Source organism: Lepisosteus oculatus, chromosome 3 (assembly GCF_040954835.1).
Source record: "Lepisosteus oculatus isolate fLepOcu1 chromosome 3, fLepOcu1.hap2, whole genome shotgun sequence".
In the NCBI taxonomy this organism is placed as follows: domain Eukaryota; kingdom Metazoa; phylum Chordata; class Actinopteri; order Semionotiformes; family Lepisosteidae; genus Lepisosteus; species Lepisosteus oculatus.
Window position 1 is genome coordinate 20,429,956 of NC_090698.1, and position 23,470 is coordinate 20,453,425.

A 23,470-nucleotide genomic window follows, 5' to 3' on the forward strand; every position below is an offset into this window, starting at 1 on the left:
CATCTATAAGTAGTGTACGTTTTATTTTCACACCACTCCTACAGAAATTCACACAACTACACCAGAGCCCTATATATTTACCCAACCACAATTACACTAAGCCCATATAATTACACATTACCCCCCCACACCTTTGCACATTGTTGTTGATGAAGACACATTTACAGTATGAGCTTTAAGATTTTTTTAAAATACACATTTTGCTCACTCACAACTTGTCTTCAAAAGCACAGGAAGAACGCAAGCATATTTCTTTGTAAACTCATAATGTAGATGGCAAACAATGGTTTGTTGAGTCCAGACTTTGGAAAGCTGTATTATACTCCTTCAGCACATATACAGTACATGAGAGGGTCTGTACTGAACACTTTATACAGAACATTCATTTGGGCTTTGGGTGAGCCAGTGTAGAATCTTTCAGTCACAAGGTTTTGACAGGTGGAAGAAGCAAAGTGTCTTACCATAGCTATTTAGTGTGATAATGGCGTTTGATATCAGTCACACAAACACCATTGTCACACTCCACAGCTTTGAAAGCCAGGGCTGAGAGATCTGTATAATAAAGAAAAGAAGAAAATAAAGATAGTTATAAATAAATACAGATAAATTCTATGTTTAAATTGCAAATGTGATTTTTTCAGATAAATTGGAATCATACTTGGTTCCCATGTTCTCTTTCCCCAAAGAAAAACATTGAACAGCTAACAGTAAATAGGGGCTGTTTTATCATATTTAAAAATGGGATGAAATGATGAAGATTTCATTTGTTAGTAAATGAAGTTTCATCCAGATACATACTGCATTACTTCTTATTTTGCATCACAGCTGATATATGTTCATAGAAAATTCAGAGATCATCCCTTCACCACGCAGTTCAATGTAATCAATGTTCACAGTTCTGTGATAAAGATATTTTGATATTGATTTGCTTTTATTCCTTTCATCTTAAATTAGGATATTGAGCAATTTTCCCAACTACAGTGTGCTACAAACCGCAAACAGTCTTTGTACACTTCCTATTTCACAAGTAGGATAACCCACCCGAAAATAGAATGAATACACAGAAAAGTCTGAAATACAAACTGACTTCAGATACAAGCACTACAGAATAATGATTAAACATTAAGATACGTAAACTTTAATATGACTACCACACATCTTATGTGTTAAAAGTATTTATTATGTTATGAAATAATAGAACTTCTACCACAAGACATGGGAGCTTTGCATGTTCAGACCAATCTGTAATTGTTCCAAAGCATTCTCAAAAGCATTCTCAAAACATGGTTGACTTTATTAAGAACAGTCATTTTTTTTCATTAGAACCTTTATGAATTCTTACTGTACTGCTATTAGAATTGAAGGCACTGAAAGGCATTAAGACTTCAACTTCTTCAATTTGCTTCACATTGTTTTAGAGTGGACATGAGTAAATGAACACCTGTTTCTGTGCTATCTTGTAGTATCACTCAGCACTGATATTGCCCGGCTTTAGTGCTTGCAGAGAACACCAAACAAAACTATGGCATCTTAGATCTGGATGCATTTCTTTGCAATAGGTCTGAAATATTTAAACAAGGTGTTAAAAATAAGTTCAGTTCATCAACTCATTAACTAATTCATTTGCAATCATTATACAAGTTATGTATTACAAAAGATAAATTTAACATCCTAAAGAAAGTGCACCTTGAAATATTGGTTAAGCCAAGATTGATGAGTTTGTAGACTATTATTTGCTCATTGATGAGCATCATGTGTAAAAATGTGTTGATCCATCGAGAATTGAATTAGTTTATTAAGATTGTCCTCAAAACAAACCTTGACTTAATTATCCTATGCATAGATACAACATGACTTATATCCATTAGTGCTAACATATATTTAAGTGCAAATTAAATATATAATCACAAAGTAGCTGCTTCATCTATATTTTGCTTCCTGGTGTTTAAATGAAAATAAACTACCATTAGAATCACTTAAATTCATTTTTGGATGCTTGATATACAGTATAATGGTTACAAATTTGAATTGTCCATTGTCAAACTAGACAGTGGTGAAAGAAAAGCATTAGGAAGAGGGTAATTTATTAGCCTGCTATCCCAATGCATTAAAAACCAAGCTGCGCCTGGCGTGCAATCAGTCAGTCAGCCAAGATACTGTACATACAGAAGGATATATTTTGTTTGTGCTGATTAATTTTTAATATGAGAACAAAAAAAAACTTGTTCTAGTGCTAAATAGCCATCCTGTCATACAGTTGTTGACAGACTATTTCTTAATAATTGAGAATGGAGTTGAGGCCTTTGCAATTACGGTACTTAACCTTTACTGCAATGATACTGATTCATTTAAATATAAAAATACAGTACATACTTTTACATAAATAACGCCCAAAAAGTCATAGTGAAACACAATTATCAATAACAATACTAAAATATCTAAGCCACTAACTGTTTTCTGAAGACATTTTGTTTAGATATTAAGTTGATGATCATCAAAAGCACCTAATAATCAATACTGAGTGGATTGTATTAAAGTATGATCATATAGGTTCAGTTTCTTTAATTATTTTGAAATACTCACGCCATTACAGATAACTCACTGCGTGTTGAACAATTTGAGGAAGAGATGTTGTTGTTTTACATCTCATGAAAAAGGCAACTCACCTGAATACTGAGAAAATACACACAAGTCGCATCTGTCCCATTCATTTTTTCTGTAAAGTCAGTATTCTGAGCCTTTGAGTCCCTGGAATGCCGACCCAGGTTCACATTGATTAGCACTGGCGAGTTCTGTTGGAGAATTGAGTACAAGTCCAGTATTTACACAGAGCTCTCCTAGTTCTATGAACAACCAACATCTGGGGCAGGTACTTTCTTTTCATCGTCATTTATGTTGCAATGGGGGGTTAAACAAACAGTTAATTCCCTTTTGTGATAGGTTCCAGGAAAGTATCGATCGGTTCTGATGCTATGGAGGGAGGGAAAGCTAGAAATGGCCTGACAAAGAAGGCAGAGACCCAAAAAGAACTTTTAGAACTGTAAATTCTGCAGACATTCAGTATTAGTTCTCAGCTATTTGAAACAGAGCACTTTTTAAAAAAAATAGATGCTTGAGTCTGCATTCTTTCCTTCATCTTTTTTTTAAACTGAAAGTTATAACCGTGACACTGAAGTTTTTCTTGTTTATCATTTGTTTTTAACTGTTAAGAGAGAGACTACAGACATAACCTAATAAAAGACTCTTTATGGTTCAAATATTCTGCTATAAAAAGAAGAGACAAATATTGTGCAAAATATTCTGGCTCCAATAAAAAGATATGCGACATTAAAAAAATATTTTACAAATATTTATTTCAAATACCTGCCCACATTAAGCATGAATGATACAAAGAGCAGGAGCCTAGTGAGATATTATATCTTGTATTTAATGTTGAAACAATAAGACATGTAAATGCAAACATTTAGGATTGATTGAACATTCACTGAGTATCTCAGATATTAGGTCACAATTTAATAACGTCTATTTTAAATAGTATTTAATAAGATATACCAAAAAGAACACCTGATGTTTTTTGTCTCTAATTATAACTAATTGTGCTGATTTGGTCTGTTTGGACTCATCCGTTAATGTGCTTTTGGCCACACATATCTTTTTGATGGACAACACGCTCGACCAGCAAACAGCTTGGTGCCACGTGTACCTGTATATCTGACCCCCGCCCCACTTCAGAGAGGGTCAAAGAGCAAGGGAAGGTTGGGAAGGAGTGTGGACAAAATGTTTTTAGGTAAAATCTTTTTTTTGTCCTTCATTAGGTTTTGATTGTTAAACAGTAATGTAAAGGGCCTGTAGATGCTAAAGCTACCAGAATGAATTTTGTGCCCAAAGATTTGCATTGCTAAATGAACCATCCTCAAAATGAGGAAGAAAATAAGTTATTGGTTTTAGGCTACATAAAAATGTACCTTGTTAATGTCTTCAGATTCCAACTATGGGAACTCTTTCATTCACTAAAATTAACCTCTTCTATTCCCATTGAACCTTTGGTTGTAGGGGCTGGTGACCTTTGATGATGTTCATTTTAATGAATGGAGCTCACCATTCCTATAGCCCTAGCATCTGTGTTAATGGAGAAAATAATATTCTCAGCAGCAATACAGATCAAGGTCAAAGGTATCCAGTATGGTCTTCCTGTATGTTCATGCAGGAAGAACTTAAATGATCTAATCACATCACGTTCACTCCCAATCATCTTTTATCCACATTTTCAGCTCTTGTCAAAAGTTAAATAATTTTAGACGAACATCAGTCCATTAGCCCCAGTCTGTCAGGCCATTAGGGTTCTTAGAAACTCTTATCTCTTCAAACAAGCTGTATAAACAGATGCAATCAGAGCAGATAAACCACATAAAGGTAAAAAGACTATCTTTTTTTTAAAAAGAGTAAACAGGTGGAATATCCCCGTTTGCTTTCTAAAGTTACCCATAGTTTTACAATGTCATGTTGTAACACAACCTTCTTTACACTTACTTTGCATGTAGGCTGAATAGCATCATGGAAGAAATTTAGTTGACTTCAAAATGGCTGAGCATGGCTCAGGCCACAAGGTAGATAAAGATTTATGTGCTCGCTAAATACTGTACCACAAAACACTGAGGTCCATTAAACTTTGTTATGTTTTGTCCATTGCTCTTGAGATACAAATGAGGTTAATGTTTATGTTTCGTGAAGATCCTGACATGACATAAAATACAAGGTACAGTATACAGTACATTTATAAATTATAAGATACAGAGGGCCATGTTCATAAAACTTTAACCACTTCACCAAGTTTACATCTTTATTCCCTTTATTCCCTTGTAATGAGAAAATAATGAACTACAGTTCTAAAATGTTACTAAATTAAACTCTTTTATTAGTCTTTTGTAATGTTAGGAATACTTAAACATGATTGAAAGTTTATTTTTCTTTCTCCTTTCACTTCATTTTTTAAGATAATTGTGCTGAAATCAAGCACTTTTTGATAAAGATATTGTCTAAACATTTTTAAAGAGAACACTAATAATACTGCGTATTTCCTCTTTTTTACAAAAAAGTTTTGATACTTTGGTGCTTGAAAGTTTTGATAGTACACTACAGTATATTGTAATCAATGTTTATAACTTTTGTTTTGTTCTAAATACTGTATATGGGGAAAAAAATAATTTGCGAACCTTGCATACAAACTAAAAACACAGGACAATCATGTGCTTTGTGATAACTGATTAAAATACATTTGAAGAATATATAATCGGATATACAGTACTGGATTGTGTTTGATTGAAACAAGTAATGAACAGTACTGTACATTACCTGACCAATTCCTTACTTGGCCATGTTCTAAAACATTTTGGCTACTGATTTTCTCCTCATTTTGAATTCAACATCTTTGTACCTTAATAATAAAATGATCTAAAAAACTAAATATTTGACTTTGTACTACATGTTGATTCAAAAAGGGTTTTGATAATAGTGGCCCTGGACAATCCTGCAATTTTATTTACTTACCCTTGGAACTGATAACAGTCCGATTACCAGTGTGAATGAACTGGGTATCTTTCACCACATACAGTACATATATGAGACTATGATAAATGAAATAATAATAATTCTACATCATCACTCTGGTAGCATGAACTATAAACAATCATCCTGAAAGATTCCTAGGAAAGAAAGACGAAACATAAAACATTCATTTTTATTAAGTAGTTTCCTTCTGATCCTGGGGTTTTGATCACTTACAGTATGTACTGTATCGATGTATGTAAAATATATACATACTAAGTTAGCATACAGTAAATATCATAGATTTACCCATGAAGGCTGATTTAGCTATTGTACTATTCTAAAGTTGTGGCTTAAAATACAATAGGTTCAATACAATTCATTTACTATGATATTATCTCCGTTAAGGAAGATTTTGAAAAATGTTCTTGAGTAAAATGTCTTAAATGTTTTAACAAAACTGTTTTTATAAGATCTGTTTAAAACACACATTTCTATAGGGCTCAGACCTGGTCCAGGCTGGTTTCTTGCCAAAATAAATGTCAGACTTCTTGTTCCTGCCCCTGCTGTATTGTAACTACATTTTCCCATTTTTCTTTTTTCCTTTTGTACTGAAATTAATAGAAAATAAGAAGACATAATTCATTTGTCATATGTTTTGATGGATTAAGTCTATTATATTTTTTATTATTTATTTCATCTTAAAGAACTGCCAGCTATTGACTGAACTTCTGCCACAGTTAATATCTAACTTCAGAGCACAGTATAAAAGTCTTGTTTCAGGTGTTGAAGTGTTTTAGACACATACACACTCCTTATACAGGACTACCTGCTACAAGTGAATGAGCAAATACAACATGAATTCAAAATAATATTACAGATTGAACAAATAAAAATATCTTCCCTTCGTTTAAAAACAAAGGGTGAATTTCCATAAATGACTTGCATAAGAGAAAAACAATAAGCAAATGTATTAACATTTTATACGAAATGTTTGCAAAATTTTAAAATGTACAATAAAAATCAATTATTTTTCAGTCATTTATTTATACAGTTCAACATATTTTAGAATTGTTTCTACATACTGAGCAATCAAACAAATAGATATAAAGCTTAGGTGGCTCAATTGCAGAAAATACAAGTATACAGATTTTGGAGATTGATTAAACATTTTTATTAATTGATCATATATAACAGTGGCATACTGAAGTGACTTGCAATGATTGTTGCATTAACACTAAATCATCTCATTAGTGAGTTGATTATTAGTGAGACACTGGTGATGAGGTTAACTCTTTTTTTATTGTAGCAGTGAGAGGTCAGAAAAGAACAGGTAATGTGTAAGAAATCTATGTAGATGGATTGAACTACTGAACAAACTGCCTGGGCCTGAAGGTATTTTTTCAACTGTGAAAGTAACTAGTTTCTGACAAACTGGTAAATGTACAGAAAAGATTAGTAAAAAGTAGAAAAATCTCAAATTGGGGTGATGAAGTTAGTGGGGTACTACAGGGATCTGTATTAGGACAACTGCTTTTCCTAATATCAATTACCTTGATCTTGGCTTGTAAACTTGTTAACTGGGCATACAAAAATGGTCGCTCCCTAATTCCATGTAGAGAATATTCTGCTTAACAGCATCTCTCTTAGAACCTGTATTATACTCCTATACAGTATGTCACAGTTACTGATATGATCTATAAGGCATACCGTATGTTTATAAAGTATATTGCACAAGTGTCCAATTTCTAGTAGGGTGACACAAATCCATTGAGTGATAGGACTACCATACTATTGACTTCAAAAAGAAATATCTCTAAGGTCCTGCTATGGTAAGCTTTTACTCCTGAGCTGAGTCCAATAGAATACAGTACAATTAGGCCAACTTACCACTGCCATCAACCCAGGGGTATAATCATCCAGTCAGCACAGGTACATACAGCATCTGTGTATCCAGAGGACCAAAGCTATGCATCAACATTGCCAGAAATGTTTTAATGCTCATTGAGGTTACATCCAATAATTACTTTGAAATGTATATTTCATAAAAACTGATTCTTTGTTCTGTTTCTTGTTCATGTTTCTGTGGTTAATTTAACATCTGTGTAATATATTTAATCAATATAAGTCCTGAATATTTCCATTGTGCATCAGTTTATTTTGTTTCACTCCATTTGTTATGCTTTACTATGTAATAAATTAAATTGTATAAATTGTTTGACTATGAACGACTAAGGTTTATACAGTACACCTTAGTTCTCATCAGCACTTTGAATGGGCTTGGTTTTATAGAATACATTGTGTAAGTCATATGTTTTGATATTTAATAATTAAAATGTATTTAGTTTAAATGATGTGGAAAACAAATGCAAACAAATAGGGCATAAAAGATAGTTCTAAATATACAATAGTGAAAATCGTATGGATAACATTGAATATAGTTAAAATTATGTAATTAGTAAGACATTTTGATCAGTCTTGGTTATTTTAATTCCAGTAAGATTCTTCAGGAAATTGCTATAATAGATACGATTTCTGGATTGATAATCTAATCAATATAATGAACAAATTTGGTCAAACGACCACATCTTGTTTGTAATACTTCTTATATCCAATTTAAAAAACCTGTATAATTTATAAACTGTACATTTGTGAAATCCTGTATATGACTAGTCTAGATGAAACAAGTCATTTCAGTCAAAGAATGAGTTACATTGAAAACTGGTGTAATTTAATTTGAAGATCCTGTTACAATACAAGATGACAGAGTAGTAAAAAATGAGTAAAATACAGAAAGCATTTTAAAATATTACTCTACTATTGAAAGATACAATAGGAACTCCAAATGTTGACCCTTACCAAAGCAGTATTATTTTGTATTGTTTTGAAATTGAGAAACACACAAAGGCAGTGAGAATGGGTTTGCTTCTGAGCACCATTTTTTATTATAATACTTTCTTATTTTATAGTGCTTTATAAGTAATCATCAAGAAGGATCCTGCAGAAACTAAAGGCATCTATCCACGTAGCAGGTGTGCCAAGTCCAGAGGACTATCTAGTGATGCCAGTACTCAGGTATTAAACATTATTATTGTATACTGCTCATGTACAGATGAAGTCCATTAAAAAGGTCATATAGCTACTATTTCAAGAAAAGTTAAAAATGATAGCCACTAATGTGTCAGAAATCTACATTTATGGATGACTCCCACATTCCTGTGTTGTTTTTTTCACAATAAAAAACCGAGTTGTAGAAGGCATATAAACACAGGATTTTTTTTAAATTATGAGACAAATGGCACATTAGTGAAGACATTTCTATGAGGGCTGAATTTATATCAACAAGGCTTGTTTTATTTATAGTTTCATACTATTTTGAAGATATACTGTATGGTCTTATAAAGTTGGTTTTAAAACACACAAAGGGCTTCCATTCCATAAAACAAGCATCTCATTAATGAATCATATAGTAAAAGGACACATGGGCCCCAGAAGAACAGGACACGTGTACAGTAAGATGAGGAAAGCAAAGTTCAAAGACTTCTCTCCACAGCCAGTGTGTTTGTACACAAACAGCAGCCAAATTCACAGACAATTGGTATTGCACCACATAATGGAGTGCATTCAAGAAATATAATCACATTCAAGTTAATATTAAGAGCAGATAATAAGCCATATGACCTTAGTGTGATTCATAAAGTGCCCTTAGTTTCAGTGGTGTCAGAATAAGGCAAACAAAGAAATGATTTTCTTATCAACAAATCACAGATGAAATAAATAAACAATGACAGTCATAACTTTCTTACAGCTTCATATCATGTTATTATTCATTATTAATACTTCCATTACAAACTTTTAAAGAAACTGGTAAAGAAATATGAATGTTATAAGAAATTATTTTACAGCAGTATGAATAGGGCTAAGTCTAATAGTATTTATATAATAAATGTCACTCAAACCCTTCCAGGAATACTGACTAAAAATGGAAAAATCCTTCTCTTTCTAATCATTTATACATGTATAGTGCTTTAAAATAAAATAAATTCTCATGCGGGTTACACAGTTATTCAATAATTTCAGTGTAAATATATTCAATTGTAATTGGCATGATTAATGTGTCCTTACAATGTCTAAAATTCTGGAAAATGTCATTAGTATAAATTTCTGCAATGCAAAAAAAAAATCTAAAATTGATTAGGACTTTCTTCTTCTTCTTTAGTTGCAAAAGCAGACTAAAAAAATAATCCTTATGAAAGATAATGCGTGTAGATATCCTTGCAAGATGAAAGAGGAAACACAATGTGACAATGAAGAAATGGGTAAATTTGACAGTGATGTTTGCATCATTCCTAAGGTATTCAGGTGCTATAGAATTAGAGCTGTAAAAGTCATCATTTCCATTTGCTGTTAGAAAGAATGCAAAACATTCCAAGGCCATGCCTTCCACAGCACAGTATAAAGAGCAGGTTCACTGAAGCGCATCAGGAGTTCATTTTATGTGGTAACAGTTTCCACAGAACTTCTCCAGTCTTCCAGAAACTTGGAATAGGAACAGGCATAGAATAAATTGTTCACTAACTTTAGCCACTGTACAACAGTCCTGAAGTCCATTGCTATTTTTATACATATATACATTTTTATTTATATATATGTGTATATATATAAATAAAAGAATAAATCTGTTGCTCTGACTTGAAGAACAATGGCAGTGTTCTTCATTGTGTCTGTTTGCTTGTCTTAATCAACGCCTTCGAAGCCTTCAGCATTTTCCACTGCCAACAGGAGCCTCTCTCGGAGCTCCTCGAATGACTCATAGGTCGGGAGATCTAAGCGATTGAAGCTGTGGTGAAAAAAAAAGTGATAACATGTCAGAAATTTCCCATCAAATACATCAATAACATAAGTTAACAGCACGTTAACTTATTAAAACCGCATCGGCATCAATTTTTTTAAGAATCCTGAAAGGTACAGAAATAGTACTGTATGTACCAATCCTCCTAAATCCAAAACTGCTTTAATGTATCATTGTGGTATATTTTAACACACAGGCAATTTTCGATTTTCTTATGATATTGTACATTCTGAAAATGTTCTGTAGCTGCATGCTAAATTTCTAAAACATTCTGCTAGACTACTGTTTCACCAGTCAGGCTAATCGAGAACATTCATTTTAAGCTAAGCCTGACATTACAACTTCTATTGTAGCAATTACATGTACTGCAGCACTAAAATGGTTTTTGATATTAAAGCACTGACTCCCTCTCATCACATCTGTAACCTTAACATACCATGTATGGGCCCTAGGTAGTTTATCTGGAGTTCCCCACTGTTCAATGGTAAACAACTGAGGCCCATTAGAACCTGTTATAAAAAAACAGAGGGGGGAACAAGCTGTTACAAAGACAACAAAAACACCGTACATGATTAGTCAGTTATGGTGTTGAAACAGATGCTGTTAAAAACCATTAGAAAAATTAACTTTACTTTAGAGCATGAGGAAGAAAAAAAATATGATTTTTATTGTTTAGCAAATCAATATTACTTTTATGCAATAAGAAGCATTTGTTTAACAAGTTTTAATATTGAAAGAAATATTTTCTTTATGAGTTTTATTTAGACTTATTGTCCCATTAGCAATTTGTATTTGTGGAAGAAAGCTGGATCTATCACAGAATGCAGTCTGGTAGGCAATGTAGTATTTTATTCCTTCCTCTCATGCATTTAGAATGAGAGATTTCTTTGACTTGCATTTACATTTTTGGTTTTTACTATTTCCTGTCAAACTAAAACTGATTTTTCATAGTTCTGTGAGAACATCTGTTGATAAAAATAAGACCATTCAATGCTCAACACTTCCATGAGTACCATCATGTAGACCCACTCAAATACTGCTCAAGTAGAAACAACATGCTGGCTGGCAGGCACATGTGCATCTGCAGAACGTATTGCTAAACGGAGCTTCAGAAAATCTTTGAGTTTGCAAAAGTGGACTCGGATGGTGAGAAGACTCTTCTCACCATAAAGTTCAGCAAAGCCATTCATAGGCACTCGTGACGTTCCGGTGACAAACTGAAGAAGCCGGATCCTTTTCTCTGCATCCATCAGTAAAACGGCCTGCAAGGAAGTCAAATAAATGAGTTCAAGTAGCATGGAGATTCCACTTGGAGATGAACAATATTTTCAAAATGCGTTGTTGCAATCTGTGGACACATGGGACTCTCATTCAGCTTAGAGTGCATTCCTCTTCCATCTGTGCTTATCTGGCCTTGATTCAGATGTGAATTAAGCCTGATTCAGGTGTCACAGGTGACAGGGTGTAAGCAAACAGAAAGTACATGGCGGATTTTTTTAGTAGACTTAAAATATTTGGGTGATTTTTTTAGAGTACACTTAATTGCTGAAATTCAAATGAAACCAATAATAGGGCACCGCCCAGTACAGAGTACAGAGAACATCGTTCTCATACCGGACAGGAATTCCAGGAGGGAAAGCATATACTGTACATGGGTACATGTTCCGCTCCTTTAACTGTAACTGAAAATGTTTTTTTTTATGACGGTGCGGATTAGTGTTGGACAATGTTCACTGTCTCACTGCTCCAGAAATGTTCCTAAGTCTAAGATCATAAATATCTGTGAAAACAAACAAAGACACCAGATTGAAACCATTGTTAGAGCAGTTTCAACACAATTTCCCAATTACCCTTCTATGATACAAAATTACAAAAACAATAAGTGCTTTAACACTTATTGTTAAAGCACTTATTAACCAGTTCTTTAAAAAAAAAAATGTGACCTCTTCACGTGAAATGATGAAAGTGAGTCCAGTATCAATCTGACAATTGATAACTAACCAAGCACTCTCTCTGTCCAGTTCTTTCATCAGAGTAAACACTGCAGTTAGACCAAACAGTACATCAAACAGACTTTAATCTCCACTTGTCTGTTCTGGTAAGAGCAATGATCAGGTAAAAGTTTAATTACATCAAGTTAACCAAGTGCCCTGTGCTTCACTGACAGTTTAACTAACCTTATAAGCCATATTTTGTGAAAAATATACTAAAGAGCTTTGCTAGTTTTGCTGATATTTATTGTAAATGTTCTTTTTAGGCAAAGTTCAATCCCCTTTGGCCACTCTGTTACCATACTGTAACTAAATTTTGTAAATTAACAAGATTTTAACTTTGTTTATTATCTAGAGCATAAGAATAGTTACAAATAAGAGCAGGCTATCCAACTTATGTAGTCTGTAGTTAGCAGTTAAATGATCTGAGGATCTCATCCAGCTGTTTCTTGAAAGATGCCAGGATATCTGCTTTAACAACATGGCTGAGTAACTTGTTTCATGTTCCCAAAACCCTTTGGGCAATTAAATGCCTCCTATTCTTGGTTTAAAATGCACTTTCACATAGTTTCCATTTGTTTGCTCTGGTTAGTGTTTCACTGTTCATTCTGAAGAAGTCCACTGGGTTGACTTTGTCAGTGACTTTGAGGATTTTGAAAATGTACACCAGATCCCCTTAATCTTCTCTGTTAAAGCCTGAAAAAGTTTAACTCCTTTTGCCTGTCAGTGTAGGACATTCCCTTGAGAGAATGTCTCCAGCTTACTTGATCAACAGCAGTTTACAGAAAACAGCTTTGTTTTTAGTGAGGTTCGCTCTACAGAAACAATGTTATAAATATACAATAGGTGTTGAGCTCAAGGGTTGCATTAAAAAAGTGTACTAGCGAAGTATCAAGAATTGTTTGAAACAGCAAATGCTAGTCAGAATCCTACAGTAAGTTCACCTAGACAGCTCAAACTCTTGTACACATACATATTCATAAAAAAGCCAGTTAAGTTTTATTAATCCATTCATCACAAATCTTTAAAGAATTAAGCCCTAGTGACAACTCAGGAGCTCTGCATTAGTTGAGGCTTGAAAATTAGCACTTTGTGTTGGCTTATATACAAAAGAGCCAGAGCACATGCTTCCATCCCTGTAACAAACTGGATCCTATGTGACATTTAATTCCATTATTTTGTTAGACCTGTCTTTTTTTTACCAAATAAACCTAATGAGCACATTCTGCTGTCTTACTCCAGACAAAGGCTGCTGTGCATGGTCATTCTTACGCTTGACAGAACTGTTTGTACAGTCAGTGGGGGTTCCAATGAATATCAGCCTTATGAACTGTAAAATACACTTCCGCATTCCTGCTGTTTTCCAGACGAGACGGACCGTGCGTCAAACACATTCAATCTTCAGAATTACCCAGCACTCCTCAACAAGTCCCAGGCAGCACAATTTTAACATGATCTAAATTATGATTTTGAGGTAAACAGATGTTAAATAACTATAAGAAAAGAAAAACTGGATAAATATCTAAAGTGAATAAAGATTAAATAATTCTGTTCAGACCTGCAAGTGATTTCCACAATATACAGAAAGCAGTAATTGAAAGAAAGGAAAAGCAGGAATTAAATTAATGAAAGGGTAAAACAAGAATGTAGTGCTCTGACAGAGTAAAGACCTCAGACATGTTTTGGATACTTTATTTCTTGTATGTTTCTAGGTGGCACTTACCTTCCAGAACCACTGTATGACAGGGTGATTAGGACAGTATCCGTTCTTGTAGACTGTGTGCTGTCTCCAGTCATTGACGTCCACATCCCCCAGGCCACACATCAGTAGCTGTACAGAAACCAAGCAAATTGCTGAAACCATCAATCCATGTTCTAACTGCTTTATCCTATACAGGATCACAGGGGAGCAAGGGCCTATCCCAGCCAGCAACAGGCAGGATACACTAGTCCATTACAGAGAACAAACACTCTACCCTGAGAAGAAACCAGTGCATCTGGAAGAAATCTTCACAAACACAGGGAGGACATACTGTACAAACTCCATGCAGATAGCACTCCAGGTTCAGAACTGAACCCAGGGCCCCAGTGCTGCAAGGCAGTGATGCTAACCACTGCACCACTGTGTCCTCACCCGTGCTGAAACCCCACTTCTGATACCTTCCAGTGGAAGGTAGAGAAGTACATTCAGCTATAAAGTCCAACTCAATTTCACCTACAATCTGTCTAGTTGCTCATTTGAAAATGGTTGCGTATATTATCTAGTCAAATGTGACTTAACGTATGATAAAATGAATCTATAGGGTTAATTGTATTCAGAAGACTTCTAGGACTCACAGTTTACACTGAAAACATCTAAACATGGCTAAATTCCCTTATTTTGAAATCTTTTTCATTGGAATATTTTTGAAACAATAAAAAAAGAAATTTTCCAAAAAACTACAGTGAAGAAACATTTGACCAAACTCCAGGTACAAGAAACAACAGCTTTCACCAGTAAACCCTAGAGATTTGGGGAAGTACACTTTATTGCAGAACATTTCAGAAAATGAATGTGAAGGTTATTCTACACCACAATTATTAGTCAATCATTTTTTTAACCAAACATATGTGGAGTAAAGTTACAGCTACATGAAAAACAGTTTTCTGTGTAATATATTAAATATATTAATATATGAAGCATGTAAAAAAAACTGCAAGACCTAAAACATGCTACATCAGCCTGGGAAACAAAAGTGAAGAAATTATTTATACCTTCTCTCATATATTTAATAGTTTCAGCACTGAACAAAGGATTAAGTAAATTAAAAGGATGTAAATTAACAATACCTCAAGCTCGTTTTCATCAAATATCTTTATTAAATCAATAGCAATGAGTTCAGTGAAACCCTGTGAACAAAGAGAGTAGACAGTTTATTAAAGTGTAGATAACAGTATGCAGAATGTTTAACAGAATTTGAAATTGCTACTTTTTAAATATAAAATTAATCTGTTCTAACAATAAATAAGATCTGAAATACCAAAAATACCTAACACACAAATTTCTATAAATGAAGAATGAAGATAATTTGCTGCCTTCTCTTTTCTAACATGAGAATTTGCTTTGACCCCTTGGCCACTGATTCACCTTCTAGCAAAACCAATACAGGTACTTGTAAATTTTAGTAACCTTTTCAATCCCTTTAAACATTTGTACAAAAAAAACAGTTGTATTCAAAATGCAGATACTTCTTACATGCCCACAGTAAGAACAATTATCTAAATGTACTAAAGTATAAGAATTTGAGGCTAAGAAGCATGTTCTAGATGAACTGTGTAAGAGGGTTTCGAGTCCGAATGTACGGCATGTCAATATGAAGTTAAAAGCACACTCCTGCCCCCTAGTGACAAAGCTCTTCTATGTTTTACATACCAGCACCAGTACATTTTGATACGTTTTAAACATCATTTGACTGGTGTACACCTTACCTCCAAAAATGCGTTCATTTGCTTCTGAACTCTGTTGACAAACCGCCACTGAATAACGAGGCTGAAAAAAACCCAAAGTACATTAAAAACTAGAAAAAGAACACATCTGAGAAGAATTTGTTTTAATTAAAAGAAATCTTCCACAGATAGGGGTAACTCAGAAAGCTTAGACTGAAATAGAATAAAGAAATAGAGACAAAATAGATGCTGACAAAATGTTAAAGTTTAGGAATTAAAAGATGTTGTAAGAAAACATGTTATCAGGACAATGCATATTTTTATTAGGCTTAGGACCTTTGGAATCACCTTCAAATTTTGGTTTTGAAAAAGTCATGTAACTTACTCTATGTATTCCTTTTTGTTGTCATTTGTTACAACCATTTCTGACCCACTGGGTTTCAAATCCACTTGATATGTCTAGAAAAAAAACATGTAAACTCTCATATTGATCACAGATGAACATATTACAGCTGTACAATTCAGGATTAAAACTGGCGTAATACTGTCACAACCTAGACCGCATATGAAGTAAGCGCTCTTTGCCCATTTTCAGTCCTTGGCACTATCAGTTACAGAAGCAAATCAATTAAAATACCACATTTAAAGCACTGTCCTGCATTGCACTGTAGACATGAATGTGGGAAAGACTAAAAGAAAAATCAGAAATATCTCCCTAATATAATTTCAAACCTTGTAGTAAAAAACCTGAGTAGGTCTACAGGACTGCAATTAAAAACACTGGTTCAGTAGATGCAGCGTTTAGGGTTTAACATTGTTTTAGTGTTTTCTAAATGCTTATACAATTTAACTAGTAGAAAACCTTAGTGTAAAGAAAATATCTAAATGTCCATTAATTAACATTTAAAATATCTGCTCATCCCACAGATGGATCACCCAAGACATTCCTCACCCTTTCTTCTCATTTCTGTAGAAGTTAAGTGAGGTCCAGACCCAACAGACAAGTCCCCCACTGTTGATACCTGAGATTATCCCCATAATGGTGTTTCATACCTGTCCAAAATTTTCTTCATCGATGCAAAACCGTAGATCCAGCTCTGTGGGATCATTCTCCAGAATCCATTTTAGAGAGTTGTAATATTCGCTGTCCTAAAAATGGAAGTAAAGACACAGTTGTAGATCAATAAATGTATGTGTTTTGCTCTAGCTTTACAAAAGCAACTTTGAATTAACACTAAGATTATTATAATAAAAATCTGTAAGAATAAATACAATTTTATATGTTCTTAGAATACTGGGCAGTGCACTCTCATCCATCTGCAAACCTTAAATGTATGTAATAGGTATTTTGTAATCACTAGATGGCACTAACATACTGCAACTAAAGATTGTAAATCCCATAACATTAAATAATAATAATGACTGGAAACACAATAAATAATAACATTACAACAAAGCAACATACAACAGGTAATTCAGAACAATGCACGCACAGGACAAAATATATGTAGAAGGCAAATAAAAAGGGTCATGTTCCTTACCACTGACTCCATGTCTTTCAGTGTAATCTGTTTCCCCAGCATCATCTTGTAAAAGGGTCTGATGAAGAAGCCTGAAATATGAAAGAGCCAATTTGAAAATGATCAGAAACAGAAGCAGAGTTGACTGATAAAATGAAATCGCATTTGAGCTCATATTATATTTTGGTAATAACGGGTCAAACATTATCCATACTAGTTTGTTCTTTTGTTGTTAGCCAACATGTTGACAAAAGTTTGTAAAATAAACCCAGGTATAAATTCATTGAGCATACCATCTAGCAGTTTCCCATGAAACACTGCCATTCCTGCCACACGACCGATGAACTTGAAGTATGAGAGATGGTCCTCATTACACAGTCCAGAGTTGGGGTTAATCTGAAGTGTATAGTTATCGCTACAAAAAGGAACAAAATGAGATAGGATATGATATACTGTTGTTATGCAAAGATATCATACTGGATTAAATTGGTGACTGACTCTCACACATAATTGCAGTCTGATAATTTAGAAGGCTGGTGCTTTCAGGAAATTTCAGAGAATGAGAGGAAGGGCCTGTGAATGCAATAACAAGCACATTTTGTGCAAGATCCTACTAAAAATGCAATGTTATTTATTTTAGTAGCTGGCAGCCCTGTGGCTTTAACATTTTTAACAATTCTCACTGGTAGAGGGACAAATGCAAATTAAAACTGGGGTGAGGATTTGTTAATTGGCACACAGAAGGAAAAATCTGTGTGCCACTAAAAAAAACACTAAAAAAGTGTTAATAGAAAAACTCAGATAGTCAGATATGCACTGTTTGAAAGCCACAACCTTAAACACCAGTCAAAGATACTAATTAAAATAACCTTTTTACAAGACTGCTTTCTGAACAGTAAAATGTATGGCAATTACAGTATGTCCCACATTTATGACATTTAATACCCAACATGAGATCAGTTCACCAGTCTAAAAAGAAAAACCCTTCTAATTAATTCAAGGGCAATGTGCTTTGTTTAAGACTTGTAACACTATTAGATCATTTTGCTGCAATTTATCAATTACATTATTTATGTATGATAATGGATATATTTGTTAAACATTGATGATGCAAGTATTGTGGTACTATTTCCTTCTTTTTGAAACAAAACAAATATTTTGGCATTCTCTGTTTCCATGGGTAATGTAAGTCAATATAAACATTACGAAAGAAAACATGTCAAATATACAGCCTCCATCTTCTTGCAGCAATACCTTAACTGAGCACTCATTCCTTGTGAAAGTCCTGTACTTACGTGGCAGAATACTCAAAGAGTCCATAGTAGGGATTAAACATCTCTTTAGATAGCAAGAAGAACCACTCTCTGGCCACACCACCATAGTCGAGGCCTTTTTCAGACTCAAACTCTATCCAAAGCCTGGCCTTCAGGATGTCTGGTCTCTTCAAGGACATAATCCGCCGGTAGGACTCCTCAAAAATGTTGTTCCTGTGAAGCTTCATTTCAAATCTGTTGGGGATATCCGCCTGAGGGGAAAACACAAGCAAATAAAGACAGTTTTGTGAAAAGCCTTTTCAGTTAGACAATGTCCACGTACGTATGAGGGGGGTGAACAATATAAAATAATAGTTTCGGACAACCAGTAACCACCAAAAAATAAATACAATTGGTGAAATTCATAAGAGCAAAAGAATAAGTTCTCTGGGGTCAGATGCTTTTAAAAAGGAGTAGAAGTATAAAGTAGAAATCTCCTACATACTGAATTTATCCATGTATCTACAACTCTGAAATTTATGTAAAGTGGTTCTCACCAAGATAGAAGATTGATATTTTTTTTAAATAAAACTAAATGAAACCAATGCAGTTATTTTTTACAGCAACAAAGTGAAAGAGGTTTTAAGGACTTTGATCTGTTGAGGAGTAATTGTGTTAAAATATGGCCAACATGGCTTGTAGGTCAACCATTAATCAGCAATCAGTTAAGACTTGAAATTTAGTAAAAAATCTAATTAGGTGGTCAAGATGAAGGTGTTCCAAGTGTGTGGTAATTATTGATATAAGGGTGACATAAATAACCTTCGGGACTGCTGGTGAATTGTTAAATATCTGTATCAGAGAGGTAGCAGAGATGTAACAGAGAAGTCTCTTACTGGTTTCTTTAATTTCTTCCTAAAGTAGTCATACTTCTGTTTAAATTCTCTGGAATATGGAACAGCCTGTAAAGAAAAAAGCAAAAACAGAAGGTCAGGAAAAAAATAAAAATAAAACACACTTCAACAGTATCAAAGAGGACAAATGTTTCTGAAAGTAAAATTGCATCTATCATGAAAAACATTCTGCTTTAGTAGTAAAATTTCACAACAGAATCGTCATCTACAGAATAAAACTGTAAGTTAAACCCAAGTTACTTACTGGGCCAGTGATAGCTGGGTTCTGGAGTCTGGGGTCCTCCCACTGTGTATTTTTAGTGTCTGAAAAACATTAAGAAAAATGTGTAAAATACAGCAGGGTGAAAAACTTTACTAATTATATTGAAAATAATTCCCTTACCATACATATTTACTCTTATTGTATATTTTTTCTTGCTTTTCAAATTAGCAGTGACCAGCACTGGTTCATTAGAAGAAAACCAAATAATTGTCGGTGGTTTTGTGTAAAGCAGAATGTGTATGTGGTGCTCAGTGGCACTGCACATCGTGTTCATAAGTGACATACAAATGTAAAATATGCTGATATAAATGCTCATCTTTTAATCATAACTGTTTTCTTTTCAAATATGTCAGTGAAAGAAATATACGTAGTTTGCCTTTTGTTTCACATCATCCTGCCATCACTCATACTGGTCAACTTTATATCATCCTCCTTATAGAACAGGTGTTCTCAATCCTGGCCCTGGAGAACTGGTGTGTCTACAGGTTTTGAGCTTCTGTGACCAGATAAGGAAATTATCTACCTCTGAAAATAAGAACTGCACGTTCTCCGACCACCTTGCAGCACCTCCTTCAATCAGACTGCAATTGTAAATCCTAAAATCTACAGTATCTTCTTTTCTGTGAGTAATATGCTAATGGCGAGCGGCATGGTGGTGCAGTGGTTTGTGTTGCTGCCTCGCAGAGCTGGGGCCCTGGGTTAAATTCACAAGGTGCTGTCTGAGTGGTGTATGTTCTCCTCATGTGCACATGGGTTTCCTTTGGGTGCTCCAGTTTCCTCCCACAGTCCAAAGACATACCGACACTGTAAGCTAATTATCTTGTGGGAAAACTGGCCTAAGTGTAACTGTGTGCATGTCTGTGTCTGTATGTGCCCTGTGATGGGACTGGCATCCCATCATTGCATGTTGTGCTCATCGCTCGGCAGGATAGACTCCACCCCCGTGATCCCGTATTGGATATGCACGTGCACTTACTATGGTCTATGTAGAAAGTCCTTCCATCTGCATGAACTCTTTCTTCCCAGCCAGGCTAGCACAAAAGAGAAGTACATTCAGATTTGTTATATTAGCAAAACAAAAAGGGGTCAACAAGCACAGAAATGATAGAATAGAGATTAATACATGTTGATTGCCCAACATGGAACAGATTAGTTTAAGAATCCACACTCATTGGCACATTGGCAAGACAATCCACAGTGTGACAGGATATTGGACATCTTGAGGCGCAAGACCTTGTCTAATAGGTGTGTTTAGATGGTGGCACACACATGCAGCACACAGCAAGTATTTCACACTGGTGACTAGCTCTTTAGGGCAGCACAAATTAAGCCTGGATGTCAATAATGTTCTGAATATTTTGATAAGACAATGTTCAAGATACTGAACAAATTAAAGCTTTGCAGCAAGTGGTTTTGGTGGACATCCAATGAATGGGCCAAAAACAGCAAGGGGAGACATTCCATGCCAGTTATGAGACTGCACTCATTAGGCATTTAGCAAGCAGTGATGGATAGGGGGCCTCCTGCACTTGCGTTTGCACCAACCTCTTCTAGCAGTTTCTGCCAAAAGATACAGTGCATTAGACGTCCCACTCCATGAAATAAAAACAAATAAATGAACAACAGGACACCACTGGCTCAATGTATATGACCAAGACTTGTTTAAAAGGTGTTAAAGATACAAACAATGTAAATGTTGAAGGTTCAGGTGAAGTCCCCAGTTAGGCATGTATTAAGCATTGCTAATGCTTGATAACAGAACAGCTGGAGTGTAAAAACATCATCTCCACAGTATACAGCATATAGTAGGCAATAAATCTTATAGAATAATGAATGAGATTAAAGCAGTATATCCTCCTTCAGCAGCTATTACAGCCCATGAGTCATTAACAATATAGTAATGTTTTATGGGATAGTGCTATCATTAACTGAAGCTTAAAAATGCTCAACATAATACAAAAATGGTGTATCCTTTGACTAGTTTTTAAAATGTTTTGGGTTTAAAATGGAAAAAAGGCTGATTTGGCCGAAGGTACATTTACAATTTACATTATTTTATATATCCACAGACACCATTTTATCTTAAATGTAAGATGTAGTCTTAATTTGGTACTCATTGCTATCAACAGTTGATGGAAAATAAACTTCTTAATTTTTACCATTACTACTATTACTACCAATAATAGGTAATTGCAGCAAACCAGTTGATGATGGTTACTGGTGTTTTCAGTAGTTGCCATAGTGACATTCATGATTTTTCAGCACATTCACAGGCTTGAGCTGATAAAAGATGTCACACAAATGTATATCTCCCTTTATATAAAAAACTCAATGTAAAAAGAAAGGTTTTATAAAACTGTGTTCATGGATTTTGGTTTTAGATGAAGCCTAGATAAGAAGAAATGTATTTCTGTAATCTGTTAGCAAGCTATTATAAATGCCTAACTGCGAATCCCAAGGCCACTTTACTTCTCTCTACCCTTTAAGGACCAGGAGATATTGTGTATTTCAAAATCCAGAGTACACTTCAATTGGAAATGAATGACAGACACTTATCAAGAGGTTCAACTCTTGTTGAACTCTAGTGCCCACAATCTGAGGCACTGGCAATAACAGAATGCTAACACACTGGGATTTGAAGACAAGCAATTATTCAGAGAGGATATCAAAGGAAACTACTTGCATAAAAGCAATACAATGTTTTTTTTGTTTTCTCTCTAATTAAATTCAAAATTGTTGAACATTCTTCCTCAGGTTCTACGGGGGTTTTCTTCTTGTCTATGATAAGAAAATTATGTCATGCTAACTATGTTCAATGTTTATCAGTCAACAAGGGAAATATCAGACCTTGAACCCTAAATATCCCACATCCAAATATCTCCTAAGCAAGATTACTAAAAAATACAGTATCATTAACAGGCAGAATATGACCTACTGTAGTCTCTGCTTTACACTTTGCCCCAGGAACAAGACAAGTCCCAGTATGCTGTAATCAGTGGTACCTTCTTAGTCATAATTGAGCAATCCTTGCACTGAATGTTTAGAATACTACACATTAATTTATTAAGCTATTTTGTTGCTACAAAATCTTTGCTGTCTCTAGCGAAACACCTAGAAGATACTTTGTGTAACAATGATCTCAAGCTGCATCAGTACAGTACCTCTATCTTTGTTTTGTGTAATTTTTAAACTGGATGCTGGATGTGGACATGTAACAGGGAAGGGTGGAATTCAGAATTTACTCTGAAAATTAACTAATTAATAATAGATGAAAATTAATTTTTAATCTTACATTAGACTTTGAAAATAAGGTACCTAAATATAGTTGAAAAGATGAACACATTTCAAATAAGAGTGATTTTACTGGTCCTTAAGGGGCAATAGTTTAATGTCACATATGATGCATATGCTTACAGGAAGAGGCCCTAAGTCACTCGGATCTAAAGATGCTTTCGTCCTCATGTGAACTGGGTACTTCAAGCGTGGATCTTCCTATAAAACAAAATTATATTCTGTAAGATTTATCTTTTATCCAACATAGTCAGTCTGCAGTGAACTTTAATCAATGAACAATCCTCCCAATCAAACAAATCTATGTTATTTTAAGGCTAGAAATCCTGCAAAGAGAAGAAAAAAAAGGTTTTGCTGAGAGCTTTAACAATAAGAGAAGATCACTTTATTGGCCATATATAATTTCTTGTATGAGGA

The 23,470-nt window shown here is 34.4% G+C and overlaps 1 protein-coding gene and 1 long non-coding RNA gene across 13 annotated transcripts in view; both read right to left on the reverse strand.

Moving 5' to 3' along the window:
• Window positions 1-4: 4 nt before the first annotated feature.
• Window positions 5-2,845, reverse strand: LOC107075980 (uncharacterized). Its single transcript, XR_001477429.1, has 2 exons — window positions 2,667-2,845; window positions 5-552 (listed from the first exon to the last, which is right to left on the reverse strand). It is a non-coding gene; the product is annotated as an uncharacterized lncRNA (long non-coding RNA).
• Window positions 2,846-8,249: 5,404 nt separating this feature from the next.
• nedd4l (NEDD4 like E3 ubiquitin protein ligase) overlaps window positions 8,250-23,470 on the reverse strand; it is a 106,042-nt gene continuing 90,821 nt past the window's right edge. For all 12 annotated transcript variants that reach the window (XM_006627135.3, XM_015339808.2, XM_069187003.1 and 9 more), the window contains 15 exons: window positions 23,177-23,254; window positions 20,739-20,793; window positions 19,745-19,803; window positions 19,483-19,548; window positions 18,629-18,858; window positions 17,627-17,748; window positions 17,355-17,425; window positions 16,867-16,962; window positions 16,199-16,272; window positions 15,856-15,916; window positions 15,217-15,276; window positions 14,111-14,218; window positions 11,562-11,658; window positions 10,833-10,905; window positions 8,250-10,384 (listed from right to left, as the gene is read on the reverse strand). In XM_006627135.3, coding sequence (XP_006627198.2) covers window positions 10,282-10,384; window positions 10,833-10,905; window positions 11,562-11,658; window positions 14,111-14,218; window positions 15,217-15,276; window positions 15,856-15,916; window positions 16,199-16,272; window positions 16,867-16,962; window positions 17,355-17,425; window positions 17,627-17,748; window positions 18,629-18,858; window positions 19,483-19,548; window positions 19,745-19,803; window positions 20,739-20,793; window positions 23,177-23,254 — 1,353 coding nt within the window. In that variant the 3' untranslated portion in view covers window positions 8,250-10,281. The remainder of the gene's footprint in view (window positions 10,385-10,832; window positions 10,906-11,561; window positions 11,659-14,110; window positions 14,219-15,216; window positions 15,277-15,855; window positions 15,917-16,198; window positions 16,273-16,866; window positions 16,963-17,354; window positions 17,426-17,626; window positions 17,749-18,628; window positions 18,859-19,482; window positions 19,549-19,744; window positions 19,804-20,738; window positions 20,794-23,176; window positions 23,255-23,470) is intronic.